At 35.4% G+C, this 24,452-nt stretch overlaps 1 protein-coding gene and 1 pseudogene across 1 annotated transcript; both read left to right on the top strand.

The window, feature by feature from the left end:
• The first annotated feature begins 6,681 nt into the window (after window positions 1-6,681).
• LOC109104837 (prune exopolyphosphatase 1) lies at window positions 6,682-10,419 on the top strand. Its single transcript, XM_042771918.1, has 5 exons — window positions 6,682-6,798; window positions 7,028-7,186; window positions 7,310-7,404; window positions 9,375-9,533; window positions 9,875-10,419. The coding sequence occupies exons 2-5, from the start codon at window positions 7,054-7,056 to the stop codon at window positions 10,283-10,285; spliced, it is 798 nt and encodes a 265-aa protein (XP_042627852.1). The 5' UTR covers window positions 6,682-6,798; window positions 7,028-7,053; the 3' UTR covers window positions 10,286-10,419.
• Window positions 10,420-12,615: 2,196 nt separating this feature from the next.
• On the top strand, window positions 12,616-23,250 carry LOC109104835 (annotated as a pseudogene).
• Window positions 23,251-24,452: the final 1,202 nt, after the last annotated feature.

Raw genomic sequence — 24,452 nt, forward strand, 5'->3', positions numbered from 1 at the left:
AAATTCCTAATGAAACCGCAAAACAGGGTGAGACATATTAAAGGGTTCACTGAGGGACTTTTCATTCTAATTAGCATTTGATTGGACAAAAAAAATAATAAAAAACATCTGTGAGGTGCAGGAGTCATCAATAGTTTTGTTTCATTTTCTCTCAAAGAGAAATATTTTAATTTTCCAACGTGTATATATCGGGTAATTTTAATTTAGTCACCATTTAGGAGAACACTAGCATAGAGATGATGATTCTCAAAGGTAACACGTGGCCCTCTTATTTTAGGGTCTTTCGTGAGTCCACAACATAACTACATTTCCCGACACACCGTGTGACGTCGTGACGTAGGTCACGTGTGCGCTCGCAAACCTGAATGCAGAGTGGCTCAACTTACACAGTGAGTGAACCACTGTCTGAGACATTACACACATTACTGAGGCATTGAAGGGCATTTTATACTCCTTCAGGATATTCCGTTAATTACATCCGTTGTAACAATGGGCATAACAGCTGTCGTGGACGTGCGTTAAGGTAAGACTATGGGTAAACGGAGGGGCGGACTTACCCACATTAGGCAAAGGTAGGCGATGCCTTGGGCCCCCAAAAGCCAAGGGCCCCCTAATGCTTTTCCATATAGGAATGCGCATTAACGCGGACACGCGGAACGGTTGCTGTTTACTAGGTTTATGCACGACAATCGTCTGCGCGTTGAACGTGCTTCTTGTGTATTGTAGCAAAACAAATTGTATCACTAAAGCTGACTTCCGCACGAGAGCGCGAGGTCCCTCTTTCCCAGCGCGCGACTTCACTCTCCACCCCTCTCTGCGTTCAGACGGAAAGGACCTGCGCTTTCAGTTAAAACACTGATATGTGCTTCTCTAATTTTTTCTATAAGTATAGCTGACTCAAAGCAAGCTTAATGCAAGCTAGTTCTGTAGCCTAATTTTTATACGACGGCAGTACAGATGCAGAGAACTTCTCGGAAGGGAGAGGAACCACGTTTCAGTCACTATGTCAGATTCATCCCCGTGTTGACAACCCAAACAGTCAAAGTGTAATCAATGAAAACAGTTTTGAGAATTTGCTGCATCAAAATACATTTTGTGGCTCAAACAATGTAATAATAAATATCAAATGCTACATTTCCTGTTCAGAAAGTGAGCTGCCCGTCAATGCGAAAAATGCAAACTGTGTAAAGGCTCAGTGCCAAGAAAGAGAAGTGTAAAGCTAGTATTTCTGTTTTTTTTTTTGCATGGAGACATGAAGTTCTTGAAAAACATCATGACCTACGGAGCTGTTTCTGTGGACGTGCATTAAAATGCCTTAAGAGAACAGTGTTACAGGTGTGCATATTGGTAACAATGACTAAATATGTGCAACGCTGAAAGCTTTGTCAAACATGCCATTTAGTCTGCGGAATAGCCTTTAATGCATTGTCTGTGGAAATATTCATTTAAGGTACATTTAGAACAGATAAAAAATGTGCAATTAAGTTTATTCCTAACTCTGACCAATCATGCCATGTAATCATGATTTAATAGTTTAATTGATTGACACCTAAGTTAAACTGATAAAATAAAATGTAGGCTTACGCACCTGATGTACCATTATGAGCGCTACGAGCTGATTTTGTTTTAGAGCTGTACCCGTTGGGGGGGAAACCACTATTTTTCGGAATCCAAAAGCACCTCCTACTGCAAAGAATGTGCATTTTGATAATTCCTTGGTTGGATAAAGAATGCGTCATGCTAAATCTGTTTTAAATTATTATACTATCTGACTCATCCCAGAAATATAAAAGTTTCAGTTGTGACATCATTTTATCATTTATTTTGTTTTAGTAAAAACTAAAAAAAACGGTAAATCAATTGCTATTTCGTGGTCTACAACATGAAATAGTATCTGCTAATCTGGCCGTGAAATTAAAGAATCCCGAAACCATGTACATAAAAATGTAGAAACATTGGACACAACAATGTGGCACCAAAGCAGCAAAGCATTCACGACAAAAAAGGACCTCGAGGGTTGATCTAGGTAAATGTGTGCAAATGTATAGGGCCCCATTTGCCTGGGGCCCCCAATTCACTAAATCCGCCCCTGACGTTACTGTACGCTAAAAGAGGGTTGCGCGTGGTATGTTTGCTTCTACCATTTTACCCACTTAAAATGTGACCAATGTTTGTAAGCATGAGTATGTTTGCTGTGTATGATGGCTTGGTGTGATAAAGAATGTATGCTTTTGTTTGATATACACTTGAAATTGACACAAGTCATATGGTATGACGCGCGTGTAGAGACTCTGGCCGCATGCGCCAATGATAGAAACAACTAACGCTACATGCATTGAAAGAAACTACGCAAGCATGCTTGTTTATGTGTTTTTACAGTACTTTTATCGTATTATTTATACGTGTATCATTTTATTTTTAAAAAAAAGTATATGAAGTACAATCAAATGACATTCAAATATTTGGCACAAGTATGGCTTAACTGTATAATCGAGTAAATGTTCATATATATATATATATATATATATATATATATATATATATATATATTATTTAATGTACACAATTTTATAATTGTATACGTGTGCTATTAAAAATGGTTTAAAAAAATTTAATGAGCTGTTTGGTGCCAATGCATCCATCTTTTGGAGACTATTTTCTAAAGGTGCTGTCAGTATGTTTAGTCAATAAGAACAATTCCAACTTTTCTAGATTTTCAGCTTAATGCACTCAGTTTCAAAACTGAAGGTAGCCCTGTTTGCAGAGACAATAACACCTGCTGCACATCATCCTGACAGCATCTGTCCAACAGCAGTGCATCTCTCTACCCAAAACACTGTTGTTTAAAACCCAAACACCCTGACACCTGCACTCACCCACGGCCGGGCAGATATACTGAAGCCCCATGTTTACTTTGAGACTCTCATCTCATAGAAGCAAGCAGAGATGGGTTCTTTAACTAATTCAGTCAATGATTGAAGAAATTATACGGTTGCACTTGTGGTCAAAGTGCTTTTTGTCTGCATCGAAGCGTGAGCTTGCAAATAGAGTGCACACTAGAGCTCTTTCCACCCTGACCCAAGAGCCGCAGGTTCTGTACTGTTTACTCACCATCCCGTGGTCCATTTCACATTGCAGTGACTAACTTCCTGCGCCGTCCTCAGGCCATGCACATACGGACATGAATAAGCATGTTTTTCCTTAACTTCCCCATCTAACAGAGATTTTGGTGATGATTATCACATGAGAAAGAGGGATCTTGCCAAAAAAAACCTCACCCGAAACAAGCCTCACCCCGGTCTGTGCCAGTTTTGAGCTCAGTCACTCTGTGTTGACAGTCCGTCGTCCAGCATTTCAAACAAACCCCAGCTGGCAGTCCAGATCAGAGTACATCATTTAATGCTGACGTCACAGATGGCTTCTGAATTCGGCTGGAGTAATGGAGCAGGCCAAATGCTAATTAACGCTGGATGAGGAGTTATCGCGTGGAGGGATGAAAGGTTTTACTGAATCCAGGGCGATGCGTTTGGTGTTATTCTATTAAAAGTGTTCTTCATCTCGTAAGTGGTCCAGCAAATAGGCTTCGAAATAGAGTTGTGGGTTCTTAAGGTTAAAAAAAAAGAGAGAGAGAGAGATAGAAAAGCACATTTTAATAAACATATAGTCCATAACTGCATTACTGTTTAAAAGTGTTGGTCTGTCTTTTTTTTTTTTTAAATAAAGTAATACTTTTATTCAGCAAGGATCCATTAAATTGACCAAAAATGTCAGTAAAGACATTTATAACGTTACAAAAGATTTCTTTTTCAAATAAATGCTGTTCTTTTTAAATTTCTGTTCATCAAATAATCCAGAAAATCAAAAAATTATTCAACAGCATCTGTTTCCAAAATCGATAAAATCAATGTTTTTCACAATAATAATATATTTAAAAAGAGAGAGTTCTTTTAAATTGTAATAATATTTCACAATGTTAATGTTTATACTAATTAAGTTAAATAATGCAGCCTTGGTGAGCAAAAAAAATAATCAGAAACATTACAAATCTTACAGACTCCAGACTTTTTATTTTTCTTTTTTTTTTTACAGTAGTGTATATTCCAAGTCTTCTGAAGCTGTGCTATTATTCATCATGTTCGGAACAACACTGAAATTTAAGTTATTTTACTCTGAAAATCTGAGGTGCCCTTCATCATAGCTCTTTAAAATTTCATTTTCGCTTAGGCATATTGTTACTTACTGTAAAATAGTTTCCAAGACATTATTGTTAGCATTAAATGTTTTCACACAATATTTGAATATGTGGAAGTGTGGATGAGATTTGAGCTGTGGCAGAGAGGAAGATTTTCAGCTAATAAAAACAGATCTGTTCCACACAAATACATAATTTGACTATATAGTGCAGGGTTATTCAAATCTTACCCTTGAGGGCCAGTGCACTGCAGAGTTTAGCTCCAACCCTGATCAAACTCACCTACCTGTGATTTTCTAATGATCCTGAAGACACTGATTAGCATGCTCAGGTGTGTTTGATCAGGGTTGGAGCTAAACTCTGCAGTGCACTGGCTCTCAAGGGTAAGATTTGAATAACCCTGATCTGATATAGTGCATAAGTTAATGTGGCCTAATTTTATGGAGCGTTTTTTTTTTTTTTTTTTTTTTGATAACCCCTGGTTACTGTATTGTTTTGTTGTATGAACAAGAGCAGTGTCAGCATTCATCAGAACATCTCCTTTTATGTTGAACAGAAAAAAAGGCTTGGAAGTTGAGAAATGATGACAGAATTTTCATTTTTGGGTTAAGAACAAATATTAAACTTAACAGAAAATTAGTTTATTTGTATTAATTTTGTTGTCATTCATGTTATCATCTGTTAAAGGAATACACTGCTGTACTAAATCTGGTGAGAAGAAGCCACAAAATGTGTTTTATCTCTGACACGTGTAGTAATATAGAGCTACCGGGTGATCATAAGTTCAACATTATTCGCAGATGAAGCTCTTTATGGAGCTGGAAGTCTTCACAGTCTGTTGGATGCATTTACAGCTTGTCATGTACTTGCTGCTTGCAGTAAATATTTATGCGTAGGTAATGTCAAAGAAACCACAAACCGATATTCTAGTTTTGTATTTCAGCCTGGTTTAATAGAGGCCACCAAAGCCTTATTATGAAGAACTAGGTTTGCAGTTATGAATTCTTGTCCTATATTAGTCCAGCAGCCTGTGACATTGTTCTCTTTCATTCTCAGGGTTGTAGTAAGAACAGCACAGGGCTGCATGTTGTATTGGGAAATGAGGCTTGTGATATGGACTCCATGGTATCAGCCCTGACCTTCGCCTACTTTCTTTCAAAGGTATGCAATCCCCAACCTAATAAACCACTTTAGCTGTGGTGTTCTTGGAAAACTTGAGAATTGTGGCAGAGGTAATAGAGGTGATAATTCTGGATGATTGTTTTGTTTATTATTGTTGTCCTCTCGTAGAGTCTTGATTGTAAGAAGATGCCGGTCCCTGTACTCAACATCCCACGGGCTGAGTTCCCCTTGCGCTCTGACTGCACCTTTCTGCTGAGAGAAACCGGTCTGTCGCAGGACTGCCTGCTGTTCAGGGACGAGGTGGACCTCCACGGCCTGCACAAGAATAAACAACTGATGCTGACGCTGGTCGACCACAATATTCTGCCCAGGTCAGTCTTCTGTTCTGTAGCACATATGCAATATTCAGCAAGAATGGATTCAATTCATCAAAAGTGACAGTAAAGACTTTTATCGTTTTAAATTAATGCCATTCTTTGTGCTTTCAATTCATCAATTGAGCATTCATTTCATCAAGGATGTTGAAAAACCAAAAATATTAAGCACCAGCACAACTGTTGTCATTGATAATAATCAGAAAAGTTTCTTATGCACCAAGTCATTGTATTAAAAAGATTTCTGAAGGATCATGTGACACAGAGACTGGAGTAATGACTGTTGAAAATTTAGCTTTGCAATCACAGGAATAAATTACACTTCTGTTCTTTCAAATTGTAATTATATTGTAATTTTTTTAAATTGCTGAGCATATGAGAGACTTTCAGAAAATTACCTAATCTCATCTGCCAACTTTTAAACAGTAGTAGTTATATATTTAATATAACACATTTATAATAATAGCAATTAATTGCAATAGAATTATGAAGCATTTTACTGCACCATATGCCTGGATGTACGTAAATGTGTGCTAAAAGGGTCTCTTTAAAAAATTAATGGCAACAAAAAATACATATCAGAATATTGTTACAACAGTTATTATATATTAATCTAATAAGTGCACCATTATTAGCGACATATAAAGTGTTTATTGTACTGAACCTGTGACCACAGAAGCAGGATACAGTGCTGAAATGTGAGACAATTTTTTGATATATTAATATAAATAATATAACTCATAAAATAAATACATTCTATAAATATATTCATATTCTAATATTAATAAATATTAGAATATCCAATAATATATAAATATTATTATTATTATTATTATTATTAAATCTGTGAAATGCCAGTAAAGTTCTGAAGTGAATATTAGGAGATTTGGTCAGTTCTTTTATACTAAATCTGTGTTATTCTGTAGTGCTGACAGTGAACTGGAAGACGCTGTTGTGGAAGTGATTGACCATCACCTCCTACAGAGGCCCACATCCCCCTCCTGCCCTGTCACTGTGGAGCCCGTGGGCTCCTGTGCCACCTTGGTGACAGAGCGCATTGCCCAAAAGCACCTGAGGTGCTCGACCAACAAGTGGCTCAGCTTTTATATGGTGAGTGTCATGGCGATGTGATAAACACAGAGAGGAATGTGAGCTCTCGCAGCATGACTGCTATTCAATCTGTTAGACATCAGATGGGCTCAGCATGGTCTTCAGTGGCATTTAGTCGGAGGAGATAGTCAGTTTGTTCATGGTACCCTCTAGATTTGACTTGATAGAGATGTGAGATGTCAGCAGAAAGATAAAATCTTGTTAACTTGCATAATGTATGTGTTGACAGGTGCCATTATCCAAGACTGTATTAACATGGCACCTGAGGCAGGCCAAGTCACCCCTAAGGACAGCCAGTACGCCGTCTTTCTGGAAAAACGTTTTCCCAAACTGCCTCAGAGGGGTGCTCTCTTTCAGTCGCTACAGAATGCCAAGTTTGATGTGTCAGGTGAGAGGGTCTTTTACTGTGTAGGTTAATGAAACAAACCACTTGATGTAGACATAATAAACAGTATAATTTGAAAGCATGCAATCATCACAAGTAATTTCATGGCACTGTTTTGTATTTCAGGCCTCTCCACAGAACAGATGCTGTTGAAAGACATGAAAGCAGCGTCTGGTGGGGATCTAAAATTAGCTGTCAGTGTCATTTACATGACACTAGAGGTCAGTGCTGTTATTTGACATATTACACTTGACCTCTTATAGCTTCTTCAATCTCTGAAGCTTGCAGTGTCTTGATTTTATTGTTTTTGGCTGATACCGCTTTTAACAAAAAAAAACTAATATTTATGCAGATATATACAAATGCTGATATTTTATTTTATCACTTTATTGCATGTTTTTTTTGTCACCTGATCAGTGTTTTTTTGTTTGAATTGTGTTTAAAAGGATTTAATCACACTCTTAAGAAGTACAAGGTACTTTTTTGTAATTGACGTTGCAAAATTCTATGACGTCTTTTTTTCTTTCATTGCTTTTCTTTCAAACAGACACAATGTATGTTTTTTTAATTGCAATACTACATAGGAACAATGAAAGAAGTTATATAATACTAATATGATCATTTCGATAGAGGTTTTAAACAATAAAACTCACTTTTTTTGATGGAATATTACAAATTACTCACACCTCAGTCAATTTTATTAATTATTAAATGTGATTCAGTACTGAATAATTGTTTGCTATACATGCAGAATGTATTGTTTTCTTAAAAGTAACTCTGGATTTCGTCTTAAAATTATATAATACTTATAGTGCAAGTTGCTGAATAAGCAGCAATGTTATGCATGGTAAAACAAAAGATGCTTGTTTTATATATGTGTGAAAGAGGCATCCAACCTGTTTTGATCAGTGCTGAATATTCAGGTTTTATTCATTTGGGCAGGTAGGTAGTTAAGAGAAGATAAATTATAAATTAATAACATTGTTATATTGTCATTATATATATATATATATATATATATATATATATATATATATATATATATATATATATATATATATATATATATATATATAAAAAGAGGGCTGTCAAACTGATTAATCACATCCAAAATATAAAAGTTTGTGTTTACAAAATATATGTGTGTACTGTGTATATTTATATATAAATGTAAATATACACACATACATGTCTATATTTAAGACATATTTACGTGTGTGTATTTATATATACATATTTGGGCAGGTAGGTAGTTAAGCGATAAATGAAGATAAATGATAGGAATAAAAATGCTGATTACAATACATTAAATGAATCCAACAATTAATAACTGTGTGTGTGTGTGTGTATATATATATATATATATATATATATATATATATATATATATATATATATATAGGTATATAATGGTGATTGTATTGGTGCATTTCTATAACCTATAAGTTATGTATGGAATCTCATTGCAAACTTGCAGCATTTCTAAAACACTCTAGCAGGTCTATTTCTGATGCTTTTTTAAATTTAGAAGATCACATGCAAATGACATGTTTTCTCCTAAATGAAGTGAATCTTGTGTTTGTGCTATGCATTTAGCCTCAGTACTTGGTTCCACAAAGAGAAAGAGGAAATGTAGATTCTGTAATGTAAGGAGCTACTGTTGTGGGCACAAAGTGTGCTCATGTGTCCATCCTCGTGACTCCTCATTAATACCGAAGCACAACTGATTCCAAGTCAGACACACCCAGACTCACCGCAGGGCTGGGCGGCCTGTCTTGCACACCCACTGATTACACCAGACGTTAACCTCCGTGACAGACTCTACTCTTCTCTTGTTAGTACACACACAATATTAAGACACTACAGGAGACTGGGGAAAATTTTAGATTTATTTTTTATTTTTTACATTGTATAAGTAAAAAAAAAAATAAGTCCCCGATATTTTAAAAATAATAAATGATATTACCCACAGAATCTCAATTATTACTTCAAAGTAATAATGCCACTAATTTAATGTTTATTACATAATTAATTTAACTGTCAAATTACCAAAGAAGTTAATCAGAAATATTTGTCAAAATGATTCAGAAGAGATCAGAGATGTCATAAAATGAAATTGATCTGTGTGTATTTTAAAGATTCCATTTTCAGGTGTAAATACCTTGCACTGATCATTTTTATTAATATTTAGGCTTTTCTTCAGAGGCGTGGACTACAGCAGGACCTCTGTGAGTTCTGCCACAATCACAGCTACAACCTGGTGGTTGCCATGACAATCTCTTTCAATGACAACAAGGAGCCCTTCCGACAGCTAGCCGTCTACAGCTCCAGCACTGTCTACAGGGAAGAGGTACTCAGTGCTTTATACCTATCTGAGAACGAAGGTTCAAATGGCTTACCTATAATTGACTCTGCATATTTGGCCAGATTAGGAGAAAAAATATAGAAAATTAATTTTGAAACACAAAGCACATTCTTCACCTTAAAGAATATAACATGTCTTTTATCAAAAGTATTTTATGGTAAACCCTCAGCAAGAATTAAAATCAGAAAAAGATCTTTCTAACCCAGTTTGTCTTTTAATGTTGAAATGTAAAAAATGAAATAAAATAAATTGTGAATGACACTTCCTGTTGAATTAAAGATTTTTCTCACTTTACTAATTGATATCTGTATTTCCTTTTTTCATAGATGAGTAAAGCACTAGAAAAAGCCAAAAACAACAGTCTGGACCTGAAGCCAATGAGCAGTCCATATCCGGATGTGAAGGCCTTTATACAGGGTAACACATTAGTATCCCGCAAGAAGGTAATCTCCATAATCACAGACTTCCTGAAGGAGAGGGAAAAGAAAGCATATCAAAGTGGCAACATAGAGGACCTAGATCTGGATGATGATTCCAATCAGGACCAGAGTGAATCACAACAATGTCCCGAGGACGCTGGGATTGAGGACGATACCCAATTTCCTCCAACGCCAATGAACAGTCTGGTGGAGGGTTGTCCATTAGACAATGGCCTACCAAAAATCAGTCCTGAGGTTTTGGTGGAGAAAGTAAGCAAGATTGCCAGCATGGAGGACACGTCTCCTGAGGGCCAGTGATGAGAATCTGTTGTCCAAGAGAGTCTTGAATAAGAGCTGGAGAAGGAAAGTCCTTCTGCATCTTCAAGAAGATGAAGTACATATCCAACAGTGCTGCATCAGGGCATGAGAATGAAATGGCACTTTTTTTGATCTGTTAAACTCACAAAGGTACGATAGTCTGAAGAGACCATTCTGTTGACTTTCTAAGAACTGGTACATGCTCGTGATCGAATGGAGCATTACATAAATGCATTATATGTACAATGTTTAAAGTTTGGCTACCGTAAAAAAAAAAAAAAAAAATTCAGATTTAGGCTGTTTATTTATTCTTCACAGTCATATTCATGTTTGATCTTCTAAATTAATCAGAAGCCTCATTAAGACACATAAACACATTATCTAAAATTGACAATAAGCACCCAGTGCAAGCTAGCTACTGACAGTGCATAATGAATTTCTGGTATATATACAATTAATTATAACATGGTAGCTATCGTTGCTTTTGATGCCAGTAACATTCTTCATTCTTTGTAGTGTTAATTAAAGTTATTTTCAGCTTGCCTGCAGATCACCTCTGTGGCATGGCATTGATTTTCCCCAGAAAATCTTTTTTGACTTCTCCCTTGATTTATAAAAGTGAATGGAAATTGCTATTTACAGTAACACTCTCACAGTATTATCCTAGCAGGCAATCAATTTTTAATCTCATGTGGATACGGAGCTAAACTACCAGTAATCCCCTCTGTGGCCTTTTGCATGTTTATAGGTGTTAACTGACCTGCTCCCGCTTAGAAATCAGGACACCTGCATTTTAGTCATTGAGATTTTACCATTAAATACCAAAGACCTCAGTTCTATTTGTGTGGTGAGGCATGTTAAACGTTTGATCATTTGAGATTTAAAACTTCAGTATTCTGTTAGTTTATATTATTTTATGTCACATAATTTAATTGATGATTTAATGGCTTTGGGTACATTAAGGTTTAGGGGGAAAAAAAAGCTTTTTCATGAACAGTCAGTTTGATTTGTTATATGGCCTGTAGCTTATTAGCAGATTCATTCATACTGGACTATCATCATAATTATAATCATTATACTAATAAATACAAAGGCTCAGTCCAAGGCATTTTAAAGGCCAAATTGGATGAATCTTATATAATACATGTTTTATCAGGCTGTTATATAAAGACTTTTTTTTTTCTCCATAGACGAAAAAGAGCTAATTTAGTTAAAAAATTAAACCGTTAAACAAAATCAGTTAATATCGGACTTGACACATATAATATGGTATGTTGGTGTTTTGAGGTGTTGTGTACCCCACCGTGAATTAACCCTGACTAATAGTTTGGTGAGATTTGACATGGTGACAGCAGAGGATTGCTGCATGCTGCCTCAGGAGAACTAAGCACAGGTGTACTAATCGATTCCGCCAAACTATAACACCAATATCATAATAATGTTATTGATTTTGAATGAAATGTTGATTTAATGTAAATGTATAACTGTGCTATGGTTGTGAAACAGGACATTCAAGAGCTCAATCTCTTTGTCAAGTATTTTATTGCCAAGGACTTTTTTATTTTATTTTATGTTCTCTGTGACCGAGTATGAATAAAACATTTTCAAGTAGTTCCATATGTAGTTTCTGAGCTTTTTCTGTACAAAGACACAATTTCATTGCAGGCTCATTTTTTAATTTTTCTTGTATACTAGTTTGGAGTCAGTAATATTTTGTCATGTTTCTTAAAGAAGTTTCTTATCCTCATCAAGGCTGCATTTATTTGATTAAAAGAAAAAAAAACAGGAAAATCATTGATGTGGTAAAATATTATTACAATGTAATATTCAAACACAAATATGTTATAAAAATGTATATTTTCAAATTAATTGTCAACATTCATTGCTGCAGTTTTCAGTGTCACATGATCCTTTATAAATCATTCTAATATGCTAATTTGGTGCTCAAATAACTTCTTATTATCAATGTTGAAACCAGTTGTGCTGCAAAATATTTTTGTGGAAAATGTTATTCCTTTTTTCTTTGAATAAAAATATTTATTTGAATTAGCTTTTATTTGAATAATGTAAATGTCTTTACTTTTGATCAGTTTAATGAATCCTTACTGAATTTGAAGTATTAATCTTACTGACCTCAACCTTTTGAACAGTAGTGTTTGCACATAACAGAATACAAACAGCTAACTGTGGAGTAGCTAATAGTCTTTTAAAGAGTCCTGTAACCTCAAGGGTATTAGGACCATGAAGCCATGCCTGTCTGTGGCATCTTCCTCCACCTTCCCAGCCTTCCCTGTGGGGGAGCAGAAGTTCTCAAAGCAGCTGAGCCAATGGGAGACAGACAATTCAGTCAGCAGAAGTCAGAAATGTTGAAAAACCTGTACTGACAGTCAGGGCGAGTTCCCTTACACAAGACACAAGATACAGACACTGAAACTGGCTTCCATTGTATCGAAGCTCATGCAACACCTCAGGTCATGCTCATCAATGCATTTCTAATCTAGACACTTTCTTTTAACGATTTTAGACATGGGGACTTACTCAGACCAGAGGGAAGGGTACTTGCAAAATGGGTAAGTCAAAATTTAGATTACATATTGTCATCAGAAATCTGTCCCTAAACACTGAAGTAATAATAATAAATTAATGGATTTGTATGCAGTGTAATGATTAAGTTCAACTGGCCTCTGTTTATAAAGGTTTCAGTTACTAACTGGACAAAACATATAAGATCAAAACAAGTACCATAAGAGGTCATAAGCACATACTGGATGAGCCAGTGACTAACGTACGAGTTGTTGTTAACGTTCTGGTGCACTCCGAAGTGTACAACAGAAGGACACGAGAGAAATCCTTGTACCACTTATGTGTCTAGTTATTTAGAAAGAGGATTTCAGAAAAAGGAAGTTGCTGTTGAACTGATTTCCGGTACTTTTGCCAATCTTCTTGACTAATATTTGAGACCTAACAACCACAGAAAGACATCTCCTCTCATATCCTGTCACCTGACAGACCATCAGATTTTCTGTCATATTTGACACAATATTAAGAATTTCACTGCTGTCACGAATTAAAAATGCAAATATAAATGGAAAAACAACAAAAATGTAAGTTTCTAGAATGTTTTAAAAGGGGAAAATACTTCTACTCCAATCTTTTCCAATGGCACCACCACTAAAAAATATATATGTCATTATAACTTTTGATGGTTTTAGACTGTAAAATTGTGATAATATTAAAACTGTTATGCAATATTAATAATTTCCATACCAAATTCCAAGTTCATGTCCGGACAAGAAGAGAATGCATGAAACTTACTGTCATAAAAACCCTCAGTGTTTATGCGATATGACTAATAATACATCCTTTAATACAGTAAGTTGCAGAATGTGTTACTGACGTATTTTATCAGCCAAAACAAAGGTTTTCACAACAGCTGATTACTTTCCTAAATCTTGTAAGAGTTACATCAAGAAGAATTGCTGAAACAGTACACACCTACATGCTTTGCAGTGGATGTATCATGTTGTGAGCCACAACTTTATACATTGTTCTAAAAAAATGCCCTACATATTTCTTGAAATACATTTTGACATCTGATAAGGTCAACATTGGTCTTGAGATTTCATGCAACAGTGTTGGTGCTGTATTGACTCACAGAGAGTCAGTCAGTCACTAAAAACATACAGCCTCCTGTTTAAGAGCATTTCATGTTTGAAATAATGTAGTCTCTGAGCAATCTTGATGGATAATAGTGTGTAGTGTATGTACCAGGTTTACAGGTTTGAAGCGAAGACAATACCATCAAGATCTGAATGAATTTGATACTGGCTTCACATCAGAAACAGGTTGTGTTGTTTGTTAAATGCTGAGAATCAGCTGAAAACAAAACTAGATTTTCTGGTCATTTGTGCCACGTGTAATTACCACATGTTGACGTAAATAAATACTTGAGGTAGAAACAGGAACAAATTTTATGTTTGAGTTTGCATTTGACAAGTTTGACACAATATGTCAGAATATATTTGAATAGTATAGTCTAGAATAAAAATTACAAGCTACAATATTGGAAAAAAAAGTTTAAATATGTAGATACAGTGCATGTTTTGAATAAATCTGTTCAGCATGTATAGAGGTATTCGTCTATGTTTGGGTGCATATGCTGCTGTTTCCATTTTCTCACAAAAACTGCTCCTTGCATGGAAATATATCTCTATATTGCATAAAATGAATGTCAAATATTAATGACAAATATTGAGAAACCTTGCAATCACTTCAGTGAGTAAAAGAACTGAGACTACTTGATGGCCTCAATTTTGCACATCACACATGTAAATGCAGCCATTTTGTGTTATTGTGTTATATTTTATTTAAAAATAAATAAATATTTAATTTAAAATCCCAAACAATTTCTTTACAGTTTGTGTCACAGCCGACAATGTAGATGTGGCTCAGAAAAAAAGGCACGATTTTTAAAAGCTTTAAACAACTTTAAAACTCACCAGAGCTCGTGTGAAGCTGTTGAACTCATACCAGCTGAAGTATAGAAAGAAAACCTTCGGGATGAAGACTTTGATTTTGAAAGATTTCATAAATTTTTCTCTTTTAAAAATTAATGACAGACTAATAGTAAACTAATAACAACTACGGTTAAAGTTTTGTCCCAAGCCCCAAGCTGGTGAATTTATTTATTTATTTATTTATTTATTTTTTAGCAGAAACTATTGGAATTGCTGGATCTAAATCCCCGCAGCTACGATGCCTTGGGCTGATATTGCACGTACAGCAGCTGTAGGGTTGTGGGCGGGGCTTTGAAACTGCTCTCTCAGGTGCGGAGGCTGCGTCATCAGTGTGACGCGCCCTGATTGGCTGAATTTTTTGTTTGGAATGAAGGTTATTTTGCTCTGGTGAGGTAAGTTAGAGAAAAAATCGCTCTTGTTGTAAAGAGGATGGCGAGGTTCAGTATCCTATGATACGTAAGTTTAACTATAGTGCTTGTAATGTTCTTAGGCAATAGGCCTACTTCTTTTTTTTTTTTTACTTAAATAGCTTTTAACAGCCCACCTGAGTAAGGAAGAGATTTTTTAACGCTATTAAATAGCTGTTTGTTGTTGACGCGCAGGTTAGTGAAAAGGTGAGTTCAGCATGTTTACATTGTCATTATTTCCATATTATGTCCATAAAGAGCGATGTGATGGGCGTTGGCGAGGGGTTTCAAGTGTACACAGCCCTGTTTGTACGTGCAGTCTAATCCAACACGAATTTGTAATGCTTACACATTTTTTACTTTTATTCATGTTATGTTAGTGTGGAACTTCTATCTATCTATCTATCTATCTATCTATCTAGGGTTTAACTCACATATTATTTGATCCTTTGATCCATCTTCTGCTCTAAGAAGAGATGAGTGTCATTGATGACAAAGGCAGTAAACTTTAAATTAGGGGATATAAAATGAAAGTGGTTTATTTCACATAAGTTTAAAATAGATAAATAGACAAAATTATATATTTTAACAGACATATTTGCTGTTGATTTTTGGGCATCTAAAATTCTTGCATGAGGTGCAGATATAAGCATTAATAAAATATCAAAGACTAAATCAGTCTCTGTCATTAATGGCAGTAATTCATTTCGAAACATCTCCAAATTGCTGGAAGTTAAATATTTTCTATACATTGATCTTGCACTGACCTGTTCCGTAATTAAAGCAAACAAACCTGGAATGTTGTTTTGACAAAACTGAGGAGTAAGTTACTGTCCTGCTAAGAATTTCATTGTTAATAACTAATAATACGTAGGGGCCAAGAAGCGCTGTTGCCTTCCTTTTACATCTTTTTCTATTTATTCATCCAGTCATTCAGAAAACAGAAAGACCTCGGCTTTCCCCGACATGGAGCTCCGGGAGGAATGGCAGGATGAGGAGTTCCCCAGGTAAACTGCGTTAACAGATAAATGCACCTTATTTATGTTTCATCTCGAGTGCATATGAGATTAAATATTGTGATCTTTTTAGACCTCTCCCTGAGGACACACAGAGTCCTGGCGATGAAGAGGAAAGCCCTGGAACTGAGGGAAACAGGCCTGGTAACCTGAATTTCTCCATTTAGTTACTGGCCGAAATATCTCTTATATAAATGTGTCTCATATTATATATATAATATATATATATATAGTATATATATATATATATATATATATATATATATACGCACACATATATATATATATATATATATATATATATACGCACACACCACATCCCTGTTTCTGAAAGAAGCCCTTTTATATTCTCCAAGGCTGCTTTATTTGATGAAAAATCCAGTAAAAACAATAATATTGTGAAATATTACTACAATTTTGAAAAAACATATATATATTTTTTTCTTAGTACATTTTAAAAATTTGATTTATTCTATTTGTTATATTCTGTATATATTTCATTATTATACTGAGCTGGCAAAGCTGAATTTTTTGAGTGTCACACGATCCTTCAGAAATCATTCAAATATGCTGATCAAAAGATATTCCTTATTTTCATCATTAAAACAGTTGTGCTGCTTCATATTTTTTGTGGAAACCATTTTTCATAATTTTTGATGAATAGAAAACATTTATTTGAAGTACAAAAAAAATACAAATCTCACTGATCCTAAACTTTTGAATGGTAGTGAATATACAGTACAGTATATGTCTTTGTAATGCCTGACCTATATTTTTACTTTTTTTTCCACATAGGACCCTCCAACTAGCCTGGCCCTGACAGGTAATACCGTCAGGAAGAAGCGACTAGTGGCGCCAAATCTTAGTTTAAACACTGGACAAAACCTCTACTGACCGGAGCATGAAATCTGACGAGTTTGATGCTTCTGCCCTTTCACCATCTCCTGATGATGATCTAGAGATGGACATTAACCTGGAGGCCCTAGAGACACCCTCAGACAGCGAGTCTTACAACTTTTCCAGACAGCATGCACGACTTAGAGTGGGAAGGTATTCAATTATTTTGACACTCATCAGGGTTGTGTCATTTATTGGTTTTCACAAATATGAGACAAGGAATCTACACTGAGCACTGGTTTAACCACTAGTACTGTGGTCGTTGCAGATGATCTTCCCAGGATGGGAAAAGCAGCAATCAGAAAAGCCAGTTTACTGGAGCACGCAGAGATGGGGACACCTGGACTTGGATCAGGTGGACAACAATGGGCGACGATGGAGACGATTTCATATTGGCGGCCAAGACTACCAAGTCAACATGAGCGTTCTGGAGCCCTACCTTCAAGTTCTTTCCCACGGAGGTGAGCTTTTGTGGAACAAGCTGAGATGAACATGCGTTGATTAAACTACCAACTAAATTAGACCCTCTTTTTTTAGGATATTTTGGGGACGGATCGACAGCCCTCATTATGTTCACCTCCTGCTACCTACCAGAAAATACAACAGAACACTATGAATATGTAATGGACAATCTCTTCAGGTAAAACCTGATTGATTTGATATGAATTTATATTGCGATGACTTAAATGTTTATTCACGTTTAATGATTTATTTGGATTTAGGTACATTATTGGCACATTGGACTTGATGGTGTCTGAGAATTACATATTGGTGTATCTGTGTGGAATGGCCCCCCGCAATAAGATGCCTGGGATTAAGTGGCTTCGACAGTGTTACATGTCCATCGACAGACGGTGAGCTATACTAGTAGTTACTATGATGTATCATCAGTTTTATAATTGAAGACAACAACAAATTACACATTCAACTTCTGTACTGTGATACATTTCTCAGTAATGCAGAGCATTTAGCAGGCAAATTATGTAGGCCGAGACTTAATTTATCCATCAGGATTTGATTTCTGTTGTTATATAATGAATTATTGATTAATTATTTTTTCCTCCTCCCATGTGGCCAACAAAAAATGACAAATTTGATTATGATTATGAAACCAAACTTTGTTTTTGTGATGAAGAAAATCGACTGGTTAAATTTTGATTTCATATGGTTTTTAAAGACTGCATGGAATGGTTTGACAAATGAAATTTTCTTTTTTTATGTTGACGGTATTTACTTTGGAAACAGGAAGTTGTGGCAGGACAGAAAGGCAATAGACATTTGTTTGAGAGGCATCCTGGAAAAACAAAACAAAACAAAACAAAGCTGCATGCTGTTGAAATTTGGGGATGGGATGTTCTCATTCTAAAGAGGGTGTATTACTCAAAAATGTATGTATGCACCCCTGAGCAAGAGATGATGTCATCAATATTTCTGGTACACTTTCACAGAAGAGAAAGACTCATTTTAAAATGTGTATATCTGGGAGAAGAAGAAGAAAGAAAAAAAGTATCACCGTTTCCACAAAAATATTAAGCAGAATAACTATTTTTAACATTTTTGATAATTTTTTTTTTTTCTTAAGCACCAAATCAGCATATTAGAATTATCTGAATGATCACGTGACACTGAATTCTGGAGTAATGAACCCTGGAAATTCAGTTGCCATCACAGAAATAAATTCCATTTTAAAATATATTGAAACAGTAAACACTTACTTAAAATTGTAATAATATTCCACACAAATTGCTGTTTTTACTGTACTTTTGAACTTTAGTGTAGACAAAAACACAAGCAATAAAACAGCCACAAAACGTATTTTTTTAACGCTCGTGAAACTACAGTGGCACTTTCCATCAGTTCCAGAAGAGGGCGCGTGTGTGTAAGCTCTGCCTGTGTTAGTCTCGCTTTAGTTTAGTTCCTGCTGAACATGAGAGCCCACCTCCACTCTCGCTTTCTTAATGCCCCTCTTATGAAATATGATAGGAATGCTGTGGACTCATACATAGAAGGCCATGTTATCGCAGTTCTTCCAGACATTCCTCAGATAGCCTTTGACCTCTTCTCAGCTGTCATGTGTTTTTGTTGTTGTTGCTATATTTTTAGATTGCATACTTCATTGCGGATTAGTTGCTTAAGGTTTATAACTCTTGTATCGGCTTTTCAAGGCCAGTGTGGCAGTTCTCAAGGGTCGTCAAAGTTATTTACAAAATCTCTATGTAATTTTTGTTTTGTACAGTCAGCCAGTCATTATCCCCAAATAAACCCGATGGGTTGATTAGGATCAAGACAGGATTCTAATCAACTCTATTCAATTCTATTATTGTCCAGCAAAAGAATTACCATAGTAAATTCATGTTTAATTTCCCTATATTCTGGCATAGCTATCTCACAGTTGTATTTCATTCTTCCAGGTGAAGGTCATTCTCATAAATGTTTTATGTGAGGAATTTGTAAACTCTGGAAATTCAGGGTCGACTTATCATGTGAGATCAATTTGGGAAATGAGGAACTAAGGAGTGTGGGATGCTCTTGAAAGCCTGATTTGTCATTCCTGCTGGCTCTGTTGCGTCATTGCATGAAGTTTCCTCTGCGATCACTCATAAGCTGCTGACTGTACAGACGGCAACTGAAAACAACAGAAACAAACAGTCAAGCATGACTTCACACAATCAAAGAGGAACTGCGAGGAAGAAAATGAACTCATGTGAAAAGCCAGTGAATCTAAAGGGAAATTCCTGAGTGAGTGAGTGACGTGACATTCAGCCAAGTATGGTGACCCATACTCAGAATTAGTGCTCTGCATTTAACCCATCCGAAGTGCACACACACAGAGCAGTGAACAGACACACACACTGTGAACACACACCCGGAGCAGTGGGCAGCCATTTTTATGCTGCGGCGCCCGGGGAGCAGTTGGGGGTTCGATGCCTTGCTCAAGGACACCTAAGTCGTGGTATTGAAGGTGGAGAGAGAACTGTACATGCACTCCCCCCACCCACAATTCCTGCCGGCCCGAGACTCGAACTCACAACCCTTCGATTGGGAGTCCGACTCTCTAACCATTAGGCCACGACTCCCCCTCAGAGATAAAGTCAATTTAGCTACACTCTTTACAGTTTCAGAGGAAACACTGACCTTTTCATAGTTCACATTTAAAATCTGAGATCAAAATCGAATTGAAATAAACATTTAGCATTTTGTATTTAAACAAAAATGCCAATGAATACTGTATGAATACAAAATATCAAATAAGTGTATGTTTGTTTCCATATCGCTTCCATTGGTATACAAAGATGCTCTTTGAATCGTTCTGAATTTTTTTCAGAGGCAAAAAAGGGGATTATTATATATATATATATATATATATATATATATATATATATATATATATATATATATATATAATATATAAACGTGGTGATTTTTCAATTCAATGTTTCACTTGAATGTTACTGTTAAAAAAAAATTAAGTTAGAATATGTATTGAATTGTAATTAAATTTTAGAATTTTTACATTTAATTTAATTGACTTTTTACTGACTGTCTCAGACTTTTGGACTCCTGTAGATCAGAATAAAGTCTTTTGTAGCAATCAGAATTATGTCTTTGCCTTACAACCCCTAACCTTTAAATAACATATGCAAGAAACAGAACAAAAAACGTTCAATTTGCGGATGATTTTTGAGCTAGGAAACCAGTGGAATATGTTATAAACAAACTGTCGTCTCCAAGTTTCTGTCTGTCTGTGTCCCATGATTCAACATGGTTTCACACGGGTCAGGGTGGTGCTGGTGCCAGTCAGCGACTGCTCCCTCGTGTCGTCATGTTCTGCTGGCATCGTGCTTCTCCAGTGGGAGAACCAACCAGTTACTGGAAACAAAATAGTTTTATGTGCTAATACATCGTTATATTTGCCTTTGCTTTTCTGATTGAGGTACTAAATATATTTTCTTTTATGATAAACCCTCTGCAGGTTAAGGAAAGACTTGAAAGGGCTTTTCGTGGTTCACCCAGCCTGGTACGTGAGAGCGTTAATCACCGTCATCAAACCCTTCATCAGGTAAGTGTGGATCATCATTAGCTCAGCAAACAGAGCTCAAAATGTCCTAATTATTATTAATACCAAAAGCTCTCCGACTGACCCGTTTCCCTCTCTCTTGCAGTGAGAAATTCAGCAGGAAGATGCGCTTCATCCACAGCTTGCAGGAACTGGCAGAGTTTGTTCCTGTGGCCCAGCTGCAAATCCCAGACTGCATCAGACAGTGAGTGTCCACATCAAGCCACAATAGTGCGCTGTCATTATTGCAAAACCTGGACTAAAAAGAAAATTCATATATATCATAATATCATTATAAAAATAAATTCTTTCCATAAATGGGAGTCCAGCTTCTGTAATCAAATCTTGTCATTTCTCTATAAAATAAATATGTATTGATCATTATTAATGAAGAAATGACCAGAAATGATAGGGGAAAAATAGGGTATTGAAATTATACAAGTTTGATTTAAACAAATTACGTTCACTGGTATCATGTTTTTCATTAAACAATTACATTTACAGATAAAATGTGTTCATAAAATAAATATTTGTTGAACTTTTTAAATGAATACATTTATGGATAGATCCTAATTATTACATCTAAAATATATTCATTAGCTGTTTTCATCATTTGATCATTTTAATGAAAACGTTTCTTGAATACATTTGATTTTATTATTGTTTTAAATATTTAATGTTTGTTTTATGAGACTTAATAATTTCCTGACCACCTCACTATTTCCATATCATATCTAGTCTTTTCTCTGTAAATAATTTACAACAAATGTATCATTAAATGTGTATTTCATAAATATTATCAATGAATTTAATTCTTTATTGTTTCAAATAAATGTAAAATTAGATACGAGGTGAAAGTGATATGCTTGAATCTAACTTGAATATTATTCATCTTCTGTATCATCTGTACATAAATGACATCTAAAAATAATCCATTGATATTGAAATATTTTCTAAATAAATTAGATCTACATTTAATTCTTAATTGTTTTCACTAAATAAAAAGAGCTAGCAGTGATGGAGATGATTTGTTTTGTTCTGCAGGTATGATGAGCAGATGAACAGGTGAAGGTGTCTGATGGAAGGAGAGCAGAGGTGTACATACTGTACAGACTTCACACTGGACTGGGGTGACATGCATGTGGGATTCGGAGCTGGCTGGGGTTAAAGGTCAAGCTTTAGGGCAAATGCCCTAATGACAGAAAAACAGCTTCCTACCAGACGGCTCTTTGATGAAATACAAAAAGACAGTGTTGTGCTTCAGAGAGACACAGCTGTCATGCCGTAAGGTGGGTCAGGAGAGTTCTGTGAGCAACATGAAAGCCTGTTTGACGTCATGGCATTTAAACTGTTACACAAAAACAGACAAACTTGTCATGTTTCCCACACTGTAGAAAATCACATTAATTAATAATAATTACTTTTCATAAGACCTATTATATTTAGGCATGAGAAATACTTCTATTGAAACATTTCCTTACAGTGAACATACCCAAATTAGGATAAATTTTAGTTTTAATATTTGCACTAAATGGTTGCAAAATCTTGAATGTTATCTGAAATCTTTATAAACCAATATATGTATATGGTTCAAACTACTATCCGGCTGTTTTTGTAAGTCTTGTAAAGTGGTATTGACTCTATTTTATTGAAATTGTTTTTATATATTCTGTAAAATGCATTGTACTTGAGCATTTAATCACATGTGGATGTTTTTAGCACAAATGCAGCAATGCTCAAAGTTTATGCAAAATCAGAAATCTATTAGAAACAACGTGTGTAATATTGCTGTAAGAAGCTGCATTGTTCAGTTTATACTTGTACATACTTGTTGCAAATATAATCGTGCTTGGTTTTCTTCTGGAATGTGGAAGGGAAATGTTCTCTAATATTCAGCTGCTGCTGCTTGTAAAGTGGCCCATTGAATGTGCTCTCATTTAATAGACTCCTATGTGCAAATATTTATACAAGGCCACACCTGAACAACCTGAGCTTTCACACTGCACATACTACATGTATGTCTTGTCTATGACTATGATATTTAAGGAAATAAAGGGTTATATTAAAACAATTGCTGTGATTTACTGTTGTGATTTCACTGTTAATTCTAATGAGGAAAAAGTGGGAGGGGATTTATTTTTATTTTTATTTAATTTTTATTTTGAGAGTCACCATGGAAATATTCCTGCGCCTTTCAGGAAACCGGCTCTGGCAGAGGGAGGAAGTGAGGTAGCTGAGAGGTGAAATATATATATATTTTTTTTGCATTGAAGTCACAAACAGGAACAGAGCGAGAACTACTGGAAGGTTAAATAACAGATTCCTGTTGTAATGCTTTATGTGCCAGATGTTGGGTTATGCAAGTCGATAATGTTTAGTAGAAACTAAAGTTCACGTCTTGGATTTGTCTAAGCAAATAATTCACTAAATCGACTACAGAATGGTAATTTAACATAACAGTACTTCAACAGAACTGATTTTCAGATGCACAACAGACTGAAACATAAAATCTATGCATTAGTATTCAATGCAACAAAAAAAAAAAAAAAAATACTAATCTAAAAAAAAAAAAAAACATATATTTTAAATTTTGATTACAAAAATAAACCAGTTAAAAAACTGTTTCATTATGTATAACTCCAGCCATTTTAACCATGTTAAAACTGATCTCGACTGAGTTTGCTGTGAAACATTGTATATTCTATACCTTGTATATATTATCAAATGAACTCCAGATAAATTGCTCTTTAGAATCTGTGGCATCTTCATTTATTTTGTATCCTATCTTTTTACTAAAATTGAGAAAATGATATCCTTTATGAATTTCTGAATGAGACATTGGATGTTTGAATGAGGAGGCTGTTTAGTAAATGTAAGCAACTGAAAGATCTCTAAAGGTGTACACAATCAGTCCGTGACGGCCTGCGTTACTGTTTTTCAAGCCATTGTGAGAAAAAGGAAATTAAAATGCAATGTGCTCTGTACCGGCTTGAGACCTAAATAATCTTTGTGCCAAAGGTCTATTGTTTGTTTTTTGTGGGTGTCTTGTGCAACCCTTCAAGCAGTGTTCCATGAGCTGCTTTACTAATGACTGTTACAGTAGACGTTAAAACAGGCTTTAGGGATCAGCTTTGATTTCTTCGCCCATAAATTTAAGGCTAACATTTGTACAAATATGAATGGCAAGGAAAACAAAACACCAAGTCCCTGAACACTCACTAAATGCCCTTCATATATTTACAGAACATATACAAGAAAATCCTGTTTAAATCC

The sequence above is a fragment of the Cyprinus carpio genome, chromosome A16 (assembly GCF_018340385.1).
Source record: "Cyprinus carpio isolate SPL01 chromosome A16, ASM1834038v1, whole genome shotgun sequence".
Lineage (NCBI taxonomy): Eukaryota > Metazoa > Chordata > Actinopteri > Cypriniformes > Cyprinidae > Cyprinus > Cyprinus carpio.

What these genes read in the sequence shown, in the direction of transcription:
- LOC109104837 (XM_042771918.1), top strand. Translation starts at nt 7,054, where the DNA reads ATGGCACCTGAGGCAGGCCAAGTCACCCCTAAGGACAGCCAGTACGCC. An exon ending in TGCCAAGTTTGATGTGTCAG is followed by an intron (nt 7,187 to 7,309) that starts GTGAGAGGGTCT and finishes TTTGTATTTCAG; the next exon opens with GCCTCTCCACAGAACAGATG. An exon ending in TCATTTACATGACACTAGAG is followed by an intron (nt 7,405 to 9,374) that starts GTCAGTGCTGTT and finishes ATTAATATTTAG; the next exon opens with GCTTTTCTTCAGAGGCGTGG.